This window comes from Protobothrops mucrosquamatus, unplaced genomic scaffold, assembly GCF_001527695.2.
Source record: "Protobothrops mucrosquamatus isolate PMUCROS unplaced genomic scaffold, P.Mucros_1.0 scaffold515, whole genome shotgun sequence".
Lineage (NCBI taxonomy): Eukaryota > Metazoa > Chordata > Lepidosauria > Squamata > Viperidae > Protobothrops > Protobothrops mucrosquamatus.
In genome coordinates, this window is record NW_015386828.1 from 612,775 (window position 1) to 626,356 (window position 13,582).

At 38.0% G+C, this 13,582-nt stretch overlaps 1 protein-coding gene across 1 annotated transcript in view; it reads left to right on the plus strand.

Annotated features, from left to right (window-relative positions):
* The first annotated feature begins 419 nt into the window (after window positions 1-419).
* The window catches only part of TPO (thyroid peroxidase), a 49,024-nt gene continuing 35,861 nt past the window's right edge, over window positions 420-13,582 (plus strand). Inside the window, 3 exon segments of the mRNA XM_015816874.1 lie at window positions 420-472; window positions 7,171-7,316; window positions 10,673-10,805. Of these exon segments, the coding sequence (XP_015672360.1) occupies window positions 420-472; window positions 7,171-7,316; window positions 10,673-10,805 (332 nt within the window).

Here is a 13,582-nt window from a genome sequence, read left to right on the forward strand (position 1 = left end):
AAAAGTTATGCACTTAATGCAGACATAATGATAGAAGAAATTAAGGAATGCTATGGCAAATTGCAAAAAAAATGTTAAATCAACATCAGGGAATTACATCATATACTACTATGTGATTGAAATGCTATTGTTAAAGAAATGAGCAGCCTGAATTACAAGAATATTTTGATTGAATAAATGCAGTGATGCAGGATATACTATATGTTAATAGAGTGTTGTGAAGACAAATTTTTGATAAACACCTGCTTCAAGCAATGAAAATACACATCTTACATTTGAATATTATGAGGTAGATAACAATGGCATCAATCAACCACATATTTGAAACAGAAGAAGAAGTGCAGTTTAGTAATTACAGGACTTCCAAGAGCTGAGTGTTGAAACAATTTTATGGTAGTACGATTTTACCAGAAGGCACGATGGCTCAGCAGTTAAAGATGCTGAGCTTATCAGATGGAGACAGACAGCCCAGGTTTGAGACCTGAGCTCCGTGCAACTGGGTGAGCTCCCATTACTTGCCCCAGCTCCTGCCAGCCTAGCAGTTCTAAAGCATGCAAATGCGAGTAGATAAATAGGCACCACTTTGGTGGGAAGATAACAGTGTTCCATGCACCTCGACAAATAGTCATGCTGGCCACATGGCCACAGAAATTGTTTTCAGGTAACACTGGTGCCCTCGAGATGAGCACCACACCCTAGAGTCAGACATGACTGGAGAGGGAAACCTTTACCCAGTGGTGGGATTGAAATAATTTAACAACTGGTTCTCGGAACAGAACCCTTTAAGAGCTTTCCCACTCATCATTAGTTGCGCTCTGAATAGCTAGACAGGAAAAAGTTCCAGAGCCACAACCCAGCTAATACTTGGTGGTCTAGCCTCCTTTCCTGTATGCACCAATCAGAAAACTAGAGAGATGAAGTATCTATTCCTGAAATTACCTCTGAGAAGCACCACCTAGTTTTCGCCTGAGTGATGTGATCGAAGGCACCGCGTCTCCATTTGGTTTCCGTTGCTCGTCCTCTCACAATGAACAGCAACATGCAACAAAGAAAGATCTCAATTTCAAGAATACTAACACATAGAAGAAAATAAGAGGAAAAAGCAAAATAGGAAGAAGCTCATAAGAACATTTATTGCTAATATATTCAAAAATAATCATGGAAAAGGTCTACTAGAAAATTGAGAGGAAAATGAGGTTAAAAAAAGAAGGAAATGTTATATTGAAACCCTTTGCAAATGGAATTCTAGAGTGACAGAAACATCTGTATACAGAGAATGTATTCAAGAATCAATTCCACTAAGACGTTACACATAAGAAGCACGGCTGTCAAGTAGAAAGGCACCAGAGGCAATCAAAATACCCACTGAGCTGTTTAAAGCTGCAGAAAAAGCAGTTAATCTGCAAATGATTCTATGTCCATGGGAACAAGTCTGTGTGGTCCAGAGGCAGCAGGCAATTGGTGAACAGCTCCTACACCAAAGACAACAGAGGCAACAGAATGTGCAGATTTACTAGACTTTTGCATTTATTCCTTACTTAGGCAATGTTTTGTTTAAAATTCTACCAAGGTGAATAAAACCCCACAGAGAGAGAGAAATGCCAAATGAAATGGAAGTTTCAGAAAAGGTTGATGAAATCAAATAATTAAGCAAATGGAAAGGAGAAGATAATTTAAGGAAGAAAATCTTTGCTTTATTAAGTGTGGCTTTTGATTCTACATATTATGCTAGAATATGAAATATATTACAAGTAACTAAAGGCAGGCTGCTCTCATGATGTCTTTTGGCTATGTGATACAAGATGATGAGAGGAAAGCAACTGTACTTGGCTAGACTTAGGAAAGTCAAGAGATAAGACGGGTGGATGGAATATATAAAAAAGATGTCGAGACTCTAGAACAGGGGTGTTAAACTGCTGGCCCGCGGGCCAGATGCGTTATGACTAAACCGTGTCCACCCCATTGCCAGCAATGGGGAAAAAGCTCTGATACATCGTACGGCGTCAGGTGACATTGTGAGTTTGACATGTCTGCTCTAGAAAGAGTGCAGAGAAGAGCAAGAAAGATGATAAGTGGTGACTGGTGACTAAAACATGTGAAGAATGGTTGCAGGAACCTTGTCTAGTTTAATGAAAAGAAGGACAATGGGTGAGATGATAGCAGTGTCCCAATATCTAAGGGGCTACCACAAAGTAGAGGAGGTCAACCTATTCTCCAAAGCACCTGAAGACAGGGCAAGAACCAATGGATGAAAATTAATAAGGAGAAAACTAACCTGGAACTAAGGGGAAATTTCCTGATAGTGAGAACAATCAATCAGTGGAACCACTTGCCTCCAGATGTTATGGGTACTCCAACACTGGAGGCTTTTAAGAAGAGATTGAACAGCTATTTGTCTGGAATGGTCTAGAGTCTCCTGCTTGAGCAGAGGATTGGACTAGAAGACCTCCAAGATCTCTTCCAACTTTGTTATTCTGTTAAGCTAGGGATTGATGCTGGGATAGATATTGTCCATGAGGTATAGACTACTTAGAGGCCTGGCCCAACTTGATGGCATTCTAATACCTTTTAATTACTCAAAAGAGCTATCAAAATATGAGGAATAAAATGGACACAGTGAACAATGTGTGGCTTTTGGGTTTTATCATTCTCCACAAAAACTGAATTAAAAATCATATGGACCCTAGGTCCAAACATTTATATTTGCATCTTCTCTGGTAGTACACATGTGATTGTCTAGAAATGTAACTTCAAGCTTTCATGCAACTTAGTCACCTTTCAAATCTGTTTCCTTTCCATAGCATAATTACTTTAAATAATCATATTTTTCATAAAACATCAGTTAGGTAATTTGAAAATATTTTTTGAAACTGGTGGTAGTGGGAAAATTTGGGAAGACTTGAAAGGGTTTTGGAAGATACTTGTTCTTTAATTATAATAACTTACATGTGTCCAGATTGAGAAATTTTTATTTGAAGTGTCAGGAAAGTATTATGAGAATGCCAAATATTACAGGGAAGGAAAGGAAACAAAGAAAGGAGATGTATTATTTTAAATCTGATCTTCACCAAGTGACAGCATTCTTTGCACTGTGAAAACTCAAATGTTCAGATTTCTCATTGAAAGATTGCAGCAGTGCAAGGGCAGTAAGTTTCAATACTACCCTTGAGAGTGAAAAAGGACTCTTGAATTGAAGAGGCAGTTTCTGATTTAGTTACAGCTTGAAAAACACTTAATAATTCTATACACAGGATATCAGGGTTACGTTTACTGATTTTTATGAACTAAGACCTGAAAGTACTTCAGCCAAGTGAACAAAAATTGATTTCATTTTATTTGAACTTGAAGGAGGACCCTATTGGCCAAATGGATTTACTTTGTAGCATAGTTATTTTAAAAACCCAAGCACAGTGCATCTGTGAATGGCACATGGCATTTATTTTCTGAAATAATTACAAAGGCTACCAATATCAATGGGCATATTCATCCTAATTCAGAAATGACTCCGCTTTCATTTTAATACAGAAATCTCTAAATTCTCTAAAACTCAGCCAGAGCAAATAGAGAGGTATTAATCTTTGATTGCTTGGACCAAATCCGGCTTGTTGCCTCTTTGTGTATGGCTTGTGAGCTAAGGTAGATGGGCAGGTGGTAGATCACCAGGGTCAAGTCTCAGCTGAGCTCCCACAGTCAAGGGCCAGGCTGAGGGCCAGGGGCTAGATGACCTGAGGACATTGCAGCTTATCAGCATTCTCCTTGCTGGTAATTCAAAAAGCAAGTGGTAGTTGAGAGTTCATTGGACTGCAGGAAGATCAAATCCATCAATCCCAAAGGAACTCAGTCCTGACTGTCCTTTGGAAGGGCAGATACTGAAACAGAAGATGAAATACTTTGACCACCTAATGAGAAGACTCATTGAAAAAGACCCTGATGTTGGGGAAAAATGAAGGCAAAAGGAGAAGAGGACGGCAGAGGAGGAGATGGTTAGATAGTGTCATTGATGCAGGGAGCATGAATTTGGGCAAGCTCAGGGAGACAGTGGAGGACGGGGGGCTTGGCTTGCTACAGTCCATGGGTCACAAAGAGTTGGACATGATTTAGTGACTGAACAACAACAGTTGTGGTCATGAGGGTCTTTGCCCAATTTCATGATGTGCATCAATTCCCTTTGTTGGGAATCCCTACTCTCATTAGTAACTTTCCAAATAGATTATGTAACATGCTTTACTTTGAGCTAGCCTTGACGATTATCTGGAAGCTACAAAATGCAGCAGCGTGGGCAGTTATGTGTGTTTCAAGCACTTCACATGCTACATCTCTGCTTCACAAACTACATTGGCTGTCAGGTTGCTTCTAGCTCCAATTCAAGGTGTTAGTGATGACCTTTAAAGCCCTACATGGCACAGGGCACAGGTTATTTGAAGGACTGATTCTCCCTGATTGCATCTAGTCATCCCATCAGATCCAACAAAAGGGACAGGTCCTGTGGGCTAAGAAGCTTTATTAGGCAGGATCCAGAAACAGAGCCTTTTCTGATATGGCACCCACCCTCTGGAACATCATCTCCCACCAGGTGAAATTTCCCCAATCTTCCAGCTTTCTGGAAGGCACTCAACAATTGGATATGCCATCAAACCTGAGGTGCCCAAGGAAGTATAGAGTCAATTAAATGGTTATATTGTATATAGGTAGAGTGAACTCTCCTCTATCCTTTTATTATATTTTTAATTTAGCTTTTAATTTTTAATTGTTTTTAATGATAGAAGAGTATGATCTGCGTTTTAACTATATACGGTCATCTGCAAGTGAGATGGGCAGCCATATAAATTTAATGAATTAATTAATGCAATTGTTTGATCTTCAAGAGACCTGATTAAGTACATTGTATAAAATCTGGTAGACAGCCCAAGGAGCTGTAGAGGAAAGTGAGAAAAAGCTAATTTCCATTCCTTTAGAGTGGCTGGAGCTACCCTATTTTAATCAACAAAACAAATGATGCTGATTAAATCCCATTGCTTGCACTGGGGATGAAATTGTTTACTCTGTACACAATACAGGTAGTCTTCAACATACGACCACAACTGAGCCCAAAATTTCTGTTGTTAAGTGAGATGTTTATTAAGTGAGTTTTGTCCCATTTTACAACCTGTCTTGCCACAGTTATTAAATGAATCACTGCAGTTGATAAGTTAGTAACCCGGTGGTTAAGTGAATCTGGCTTTCCTATTGACTTTGTTTGTGAGAAGGTCGGACAAGATGATCACATGACCTTGGGATAGAGCAACTGTCATAAATATGAACCAGTTGCCAAGCATCAGAATTTTGTTCACATGACTATGGGGATGCTGCAAAAGTCATAACTGTTATAAACAGTCATAAGTTCCTTTTTTCAGTGCCGTAACTTTGAATTGTCACTAAATGAACTGTTGTAGGTTGAGGACCAGTATACAACAATGTAGCATTCTGGTATTGTTTTTTTAACCCCCCTCTCCCCTCCCCTCAAAAAAGGCCAGTGTCCAAGATATTTTTATCCAAGATATTTTTTAAAAAAAAAAATGCATATTACCCACAAGATTTTTTTAAAATTCTCATTCCTTGTTATAAATTTAATATTTGTTTTTAAATTCTTATAAAGAAGTAAATTTCTGTAAGAAAATGGTGGTTCCAAACTAGATCCAATCATTTTGGTCTTTCTCTAATATAAAGAAATAATAATAACAGAAGAGTAGCTGGTTGTTAGCTCTGTGATGCATCAAGTAGTTTGTCCTTATAGTAAATGAAAACTTGGTTTTGATTGGAGTTGATAAACATACTGTGCGCAAAATTTGTCCCTTTATACTTCATTGACTGATCAGATTTCCCTCCCCCATCTTTTGTCTCTGTACTAATGAGACAAAAGCAGATCTTCCAAAAACAGATTATTCTGCAAACACTTCTGCAGACAATGTCTTTTTATATTTCACTCACTCAGCTGATTGTTGTTGTTGTTGCTGTTGTTGCTTTGTATCCCGATGAGGATACAAAAGAGCCATATGGTGCTCAAAGGAAGTGGAAAATCAATTTATATGCCCCAAAGAAGCAGATGATATTTCAGAAGGTCAGTAAACATTGTGAATTATTCTACAATCATCAACATTAGAAGTTATGAATGAAATAGAAAAGTTTAGTTTCATAATTTCTAAGAGTTTTCTTTTAGTACAATTCAAATTCAGGCGAACGTGTGCCTGTGCATTTTTAATTCCCTCACATTTCATGCCAAATGCTTCAATCTACCTTCATAAAATTCTTCCATATATAATAATCTCAATCATCTCAACTTTTCCATCCTGGAAATGTCAACTTTGAAAATGAGCATGGCTGCAGCCATTTTCCCTACTCATTTTTGATTGACACATAGCACGGAGGGAGGGGGGTTTACCAGGTGCTTCGGTAGACTAAACAGACTTTCTCCCGTGGGAACCAAGGTCATCGGCTGCTCCCGGGACTGCAGGCTGGGCGTTTTGTGAAAAGCCCGCCAAGAAGATGTATTGGGGAATGTAGTAGCTTGCATAGCTTTAGGGGTGGGATTTCTTAACTTTGTATTGGGGATTGTTACATGTCTATTCAGACTTGGTTTCACTTTTTTGACGTGCCGATACTTTGTATCAATAAACATGTTCTTTGAGGAACTTGCAAGCTTCGGAGTTTTGCTTTATTTGTCTCTGTCGGAACCATGACAGGAAAAGTTTTTGAAAGTGATGCCAAACTTCATAGACAGAAGAGAAACAAATCAAATTTCAGAAAATAATCAGTAAATAGATATTAGTGGAAGGGAAAGGGTCCATCCATTTGTTCTTGTAGACTATCCTTAATACCCAAAGGAGCATGTCAAACATCTAATATTTTCATTAATATTAAAAGCAACAGAAAATATATTCAAAGCCTAGGCAAAGGCAAATTTAAGTTTTTCAGTTGCATTCTTAAAAACATGCTGATCAACAATAATCTAGTTCACAGAAATATAAGTCATATAATGCCTCCCTTTCTATTGGACAATTATGTGTATTTAGCATTTTTCCAGGCGATAGTAAGAGAGACTTCTATTTCTTGCTTTCCCAGTGCACCTCTGAAGCCAGTGTAATTAAAATGCTATTATTAATATTTTTATTTGTGTTGTTGTCTTCACCAAAGAAGTCAAACAGTGGCTTATGCACAGTTTCCTAACTATCCGGAAGAAGAGATCGAGGTTTTATCTCGAGCTGCTGAAAAAATGGAAACTTCCATGCGAGACTTGAAAGAAAAACATCAGAAGCATAAACGCATGCTGTCTCCAAACGGTGAATAAATACATAAGCATAATACTGGGAATGGAACCCTGTGGTTGCTTGAGAGGGTGGTGTCTCTTAGATTAAAGCAGCACTACTTTATTTTTTTAAAAAAAAATTGCCATCGGTCAGACTAAACACTTTAAATGTTTGGGGTTTTATTTAAAAAAAATGAAAGAGAGAAAAGAAAACTCTTATAAAACTGTATTTGTGCTTTCAGGGAAAAAATCAAGTTTGCCAAATAACAAGGATGAACTTAATGTTTTCTTCAGAATATTTAAATAGCCGCTGTTGTTCGTTGCATATAGTTTATTAGAAACAAAGGGGCTGTCGGTTTCTAGCTGTATATGAGGACATTTCATTAAGTAACAAGCATTTGGGTTTTAAAAAATATTTTTCTTTATTTCTCTAAATGCCAAGGAACATTCATGCAAACTAGCAATTGGCATTTAAACTTTGTGCTTGTGTTATTTATTTGCATCATTCAAACCGTTAGCACTCTACAGAGTGAGTCAATGGGCTATGAATGTGACAACTTTGTCGGAAATGGCTAATCTCTTGATGTGCACATACAATTATAGGCAAACAAGAAGAGGGAAAGACTGCTCTGACCCAAAATTGTTATGCACTGGCATACAGTATTGGGTTACATTGTTAGAGGTTAATCAACCATGACTGTGATCTTGTATGGCTGCTCATTTCCCTTGGCCCACCTGTATAGGTTGTAATTCTTGATACCCAGTGGTGGGATTCAAATATGTGAACAACCGGTTCTCTGTGTGGATGCCACTTCCAGAAGTCCATTCTTGGCCTGGGCAACAAAAAATTAGCTACCGGTTCTGCCGAACTGATGCGAACTGGCTGAATCCCACCACTCTTGACACCCCATCAATAGCCTGCATGTTATACTTTCTGTCACAAAGATTACTGTGTTCAAAGATAGCATTGGCCCACTCAAGGACATCAAAGATAAAACAGAGAAGCATGCTACACTTATGTTTCATAAAGCGTGCCCAGATCCAGAGGTCATGTAGAAAAGTGGCAACTGAGGTGAATCAGATGAAAGTTTGCAGGAATTCTTTGAAATGTTTACATTCTACATCTGTGATTTCCACAGCTAAGAACATATGTCAGATCTGTGGATATTTTAAAGCAGTGGTTCTCAACCTTTTTAATGCCGCGACCCCCAACCGGTCGTAAGTCGAGGACTAAACCGGTCGTAAGTCGAGGACTAAACTGGTCGTAAGTCGAGGAGTAAACCGGTCGTAAGTCGAGGACTACCCAACCGGTCGTAAGTTGAGGACTTTCCCTGCCCGGGAGCGCCGCACATGCGTGGTTCCGCCCCCTGCGCCGGCCGAGGCGTAGCTGGCAAGCGGCAGAGACGGAGCAGGCCGACCACCAGCTGGCCCAGCCCAAGGGAGGTAAGGCACCCGCCGGAAAAGGGGAAAAAAATGGCGGACAGCCTTGCTTGGCGACCCCCGTGAAATGGTCGATCAACCCCAAATGGGGTCGCGACCCATAGGTTGAGAACCGCTGTTTTAAAGTTACCATTAAATCATTACTACTAGTGCAACAATAGCTTTTGCTTAGAATTGAGGACATTTTTGCTAATCACATTGGGAGACAATATTTCATAAAATAGACCTAACACAGGTTTTTTACAGATAGAAATGAATGAAGTTTTTATATATTTCTCATCAAATCTATGCAGAAATAGCAATAGATCTACAACATTTGTTTTAAGGGTAGAGTCAGCATCAATATGTTTGCAGAAAGCAACAGACCAAGTACTTTAAAGCTGTCCAAGCTCCTACAGCTATTTAGATGACATCACAATCATTAGAAAAATTTGCTACATAATCTAAAGGCAGCTTTGCAGAGATTAGTAGAATATGGTATTTGAGCATGATACAACAAACATGAAATCTTTAAAACTACTGGTAGTATAACAAATGGGAAGCATATCATTGATGCACAAAGCCTACAGACGTATGCAGAGAAAAATCACGTACTTGTGAATGACCCAAAATATATCACAGCTATAATCCTTTTTAGTATTCATTAACCAATTCTTAACCAATTCTTGACAATTTAGCCACATTATTACAGCTAGGTAGGACATGATAGTGGAGAAACATTGAGAACAGATGTTATGATCTTCTCACAACTTGGGGGCTTGGGGGAAAAACCATATTTGGAACAGTTGTACTTTTTTCCTTATCAGGGAAACAGACCAATATTGTTTCCACTCAGTATCATCAACTCAGAGATACAATGGGATCTAAAAGCAAAATATCTAGTCATTAAGATGTCTGTGCCTAATCCATTTTCTCTTTCATGAATCTGTTTATAGAAGTCTTCATAAGAATCAGGATTTTCTTTTGTTATCAAGAGCTTCATGACAAGCTTTCAGAGAAGCAAAGGAAATAGTGACATCATATATGATGCTTACTATCTTACAGCCCACATTAATTAGTGAAGCTGGCACTTGATTCCTCACAACATATTGTCATCTCATGTGTCATGAGAGATAGCTGTCACATAACGCTCTCTTACAGCTGTACAGAAGAACTATGCATAAGCAGACAGGAAACAGCTGTGTTTGGTTAAGCAAGTCAACAAATACTTGAACAGAAAGCATGTGTATCCTGATAATCAAGCACTACTGGCAATTTTCAGTCCATAAAGAATTTCTCTTATAGCAAGTGCTCAAATACATGATTGGGCTTGGTTCTTTGGATTGTTACTAATTAGATACTAATTAGAATTCTAAAGGATACACAAATATGTGGGTGAAGACAGATTGTCTAATTTACCTCTACAGAGGAAACAATCTGTAATATCCAGTTCAGATGGAGACACTTTGACAGTGTTTTCTTTCCAGAGCTTGAACATCTTCCAATCGCAGCTAAGATTAATTGAAGGGAAACTAGGAGAAAGCCAACACTCTCTTAAGCCTAAGTAGCAGAATAGCTGGCAAAAATCTCCATTTGTGAAATGTAATCAGTATCTTTATGAAGTTGATAAAGATTGTATTATTTGGAACTGTCCTACTGTTCAAGCCAAGAACTCAAATATTGAAATGTTGGTTATTTTAAAATAGTAAAGATGAGGGCACTAGCTTATAGCTTTGTTTGTGGCTGGGAATAGACTAATGGGTTGTTTTCAAAATATCAAAACTGCCTACTGCACCCAAGGTAAAGACCTACCTTGGGTGCAGTAGGCAGTTAAAAAAAATCATATAGACTTTGTAGGACCATGTTTTTGAAGTTAAATCTTTAAACCAATCTATCATATCCTGCGATAAGGTTTTGCTATTAGTAAAATATTATAGGTGGGAAGAATTATGGCATCTTTTTTAATTCCAGATCAGTTATCTAGTGAAGTTTTCTTTGTGATTTCCAATATATCTGGATGTATGTCTGAAATGCTACCACCTAAGTGTCAAAACAACCGTGCAACCAATAAGTATAGAAGTATCACTGGAGCCTGCAATAACAGGTAAATCTTACTATCCACATCTACATTTCTAATGTAAAGTGAGCTCTAGTCTACTAAATTAGTGTTTATTTTAAATCTCACTTCAGAGTTTATCATAGTGACAAATGAGGAATGTGCTGAAGTCAAAGAGAAATGAAGATTGGACTTTGACATTTCACTAGGCTCATTCGGATGCAGATTATTAAATTATGGTTTAGTTAGTACAATGTACAAAATGGCTCATGGTCTATTTTGCTTTGCTTTCCCCTGCAACTGCTGAAGTTTGGTTCATTTGACAATGCGAGAGAATACAGATGTGCTTTCTTGTAAAAGTTGAAGCCTTGGCAGTGAAATAATGGTCATTTTGCAGATTCAGAAGACATGAGTCTCCATGTGTATACACCCTGGACTATTTGTAGGTTGTCAGTTTAACGTAGCTGCATTATGCAACCATATGGAGGAATTTAGCATATAAATCTCATTTATGTTCAGGTACAAATTTATCTTAAGTCTACAAACAAAAGGTCCTTTATGCACAGACTGTCCACTGGGCAGACTGAAGACTACCACTAATTTTTACTGCCTTCACTTGAGAGATTTTAAATGAATACAGTAGTTTTATACACGGTAACAGAACTATCTGGCCCACAGTGCTTTCAAGTGATCCATCTAATCAATTTTTAAAATTTATTTATACACTTCTTCTTCCCCAGAAATCTACTTCTTCTCCCAGAAACAGTCAGTTGTCTGTTAAATATTAAAGCAATCAAGAAGAAAATAACTGGCTAGGCTGTTAAATTAACATATCATTATTTTTAATTGAGTGAAATAGCACTATATGCCGATCTTTATGCCATTTCAATAAAGACAAATCAACTGTAACTAATCTGAATGCTTTATTAAGGCATATGTCAACCTTCAAGTGTGAATTATCACAGTTAATTAACTGTTTTACTGTCTCACGCTGCTTTGCAAATTGAGCCCTTTGGTATACTGAAGATCAATCAAGTATTAATAAAATAATTGTTCTCTATTTAGTGTCCACTCAGAAAAAAAAATCCTTGTATGGATAACAGTCTTCAGATTTGTTTTTTTTTCTCCCCAATTTCCTCTGTTGAAGATTCAGATTATAGATAATGCTTTTAAAATGAGTACTAGGATTTGATTGCTTTGCAATTCTTATTCTTTTTATTATATCCTGTTTCTTCTTTGGAGACCCAAATTAATCTATTTGAGTCTCTGTACTCCAAAACCATGACCCCCTTTCCTCTGCACACACACACCCATCCCCTTTAGCATTGCCTGCATGGCAAAATTTAGTACTCCTTCATGGTCTAATCTGAAGTTCCTACAGGAATATAAAAATATAATTGTAAGGCCGTCCAAAACAAGATATGATCAAGAAATAAGGATTACATAGATTTTGATGAGATGTTCAGTGCAAGGTTTCGTGATAAAGTATTGAAAGTTGGAAACTGCCATCAATATCTCCAGCCCTTTTTTGTTAGAGAGTTCATTAAAGTGGTGTGGGTTTGAATATTTTCAATCTTTTCTTAGTGTGCTTTTTTAGCCTGGTCTCAGCTGCCATTTATGAGATAGCTTATGAGATAAATAGGAGTTACTAATGAACTCCTCTGCTGTGTGTGAATTGTTCATGTCTAGCATTCTTCTTGATTCTTTCCTGTCGTCCTCTGCAATCACTCTCAGTAATGGCTATGATGAGAATAATCAAGAAAAGCAGATAAACATGAAGGGAGAGAACAGGATAGAGAATCTCTCTTGTCCAGCGTCCTTAGGGCTACCAAATCTCAGCTGAAATGATCTAAAGGTTGCAAAAAGAATGCTATCTTTTTGCTGCTACTGAGTGATCATTCAGATATTTGCAAGTTGATAATCCTGAGTTCCTTGTCCCTTCTCAGCACTAAGTGAGAGTGTCTGAAGAAACCACCATTGAATTATGATGGTGACAGGGATCCTTCTGAAGCTACATCAGTCATCTGCTCTTTGCAGGAACCCAGCTTAAAATATCTCAGACAGTTGGCAGTCTAGCTGCCACTTCAATATATCCAGTGAAGGGATGCCACCACCACCTCTCTGAATAATTGGTTCCACTATTCTTATTGTTGAGAAGTTTTTTCCCCCTAAAGTAGAATGGTAATCTGCCTTCCTGTAATTTAAATCCATTGTTCTGTGTTCCACATTCTGGAACAGGTCCTGATATGTGACTCCCTTTCAGGTATTTTAAAAAAGGTTATCATAGCTGTCCCAATAATCTTTTCTCAAGATTAAACGTACCCAGTTCCTTGTGGCTTTCTTTATAGGGTTTAGTTTCTAGTTTTCTGAAAACTTTTCATGCCTTCCTTTGAGGCTTTTCAATTTCTCTGAACCTCTGGTGTCCATAACTGGGCATCAAACTTGAGGTAACAATTTGTTTTGTGCCTGTTCAACCTTACAACTGCACTGAAAAAAAAAGAGATAACCAGTCCTCACATTTCTGCCATTGTAACATCCCCAGTGTTATGAGATCAAAATGTGGGCACTGTATTTATAATGGTTGCACCATCCTGGGATCATGTAATTGTCATTTGCAATGTTCCCCGATGACAAGCAAATGATGGCATGATTTGTTTCACAGCTGCAGTGATTTGCTTAACAACAGGGCAAAAAAGGTGGAAAAATCAGGTGCAACTCACTTAACAACTGCTTTGCTTAGCAATGGAATTCCTGCCCTCATTAGGTCAAGGACTAGCTGTAAAGAACTTTACAGAAATCTCTCTTAAAATACATTGTGTTGCTTG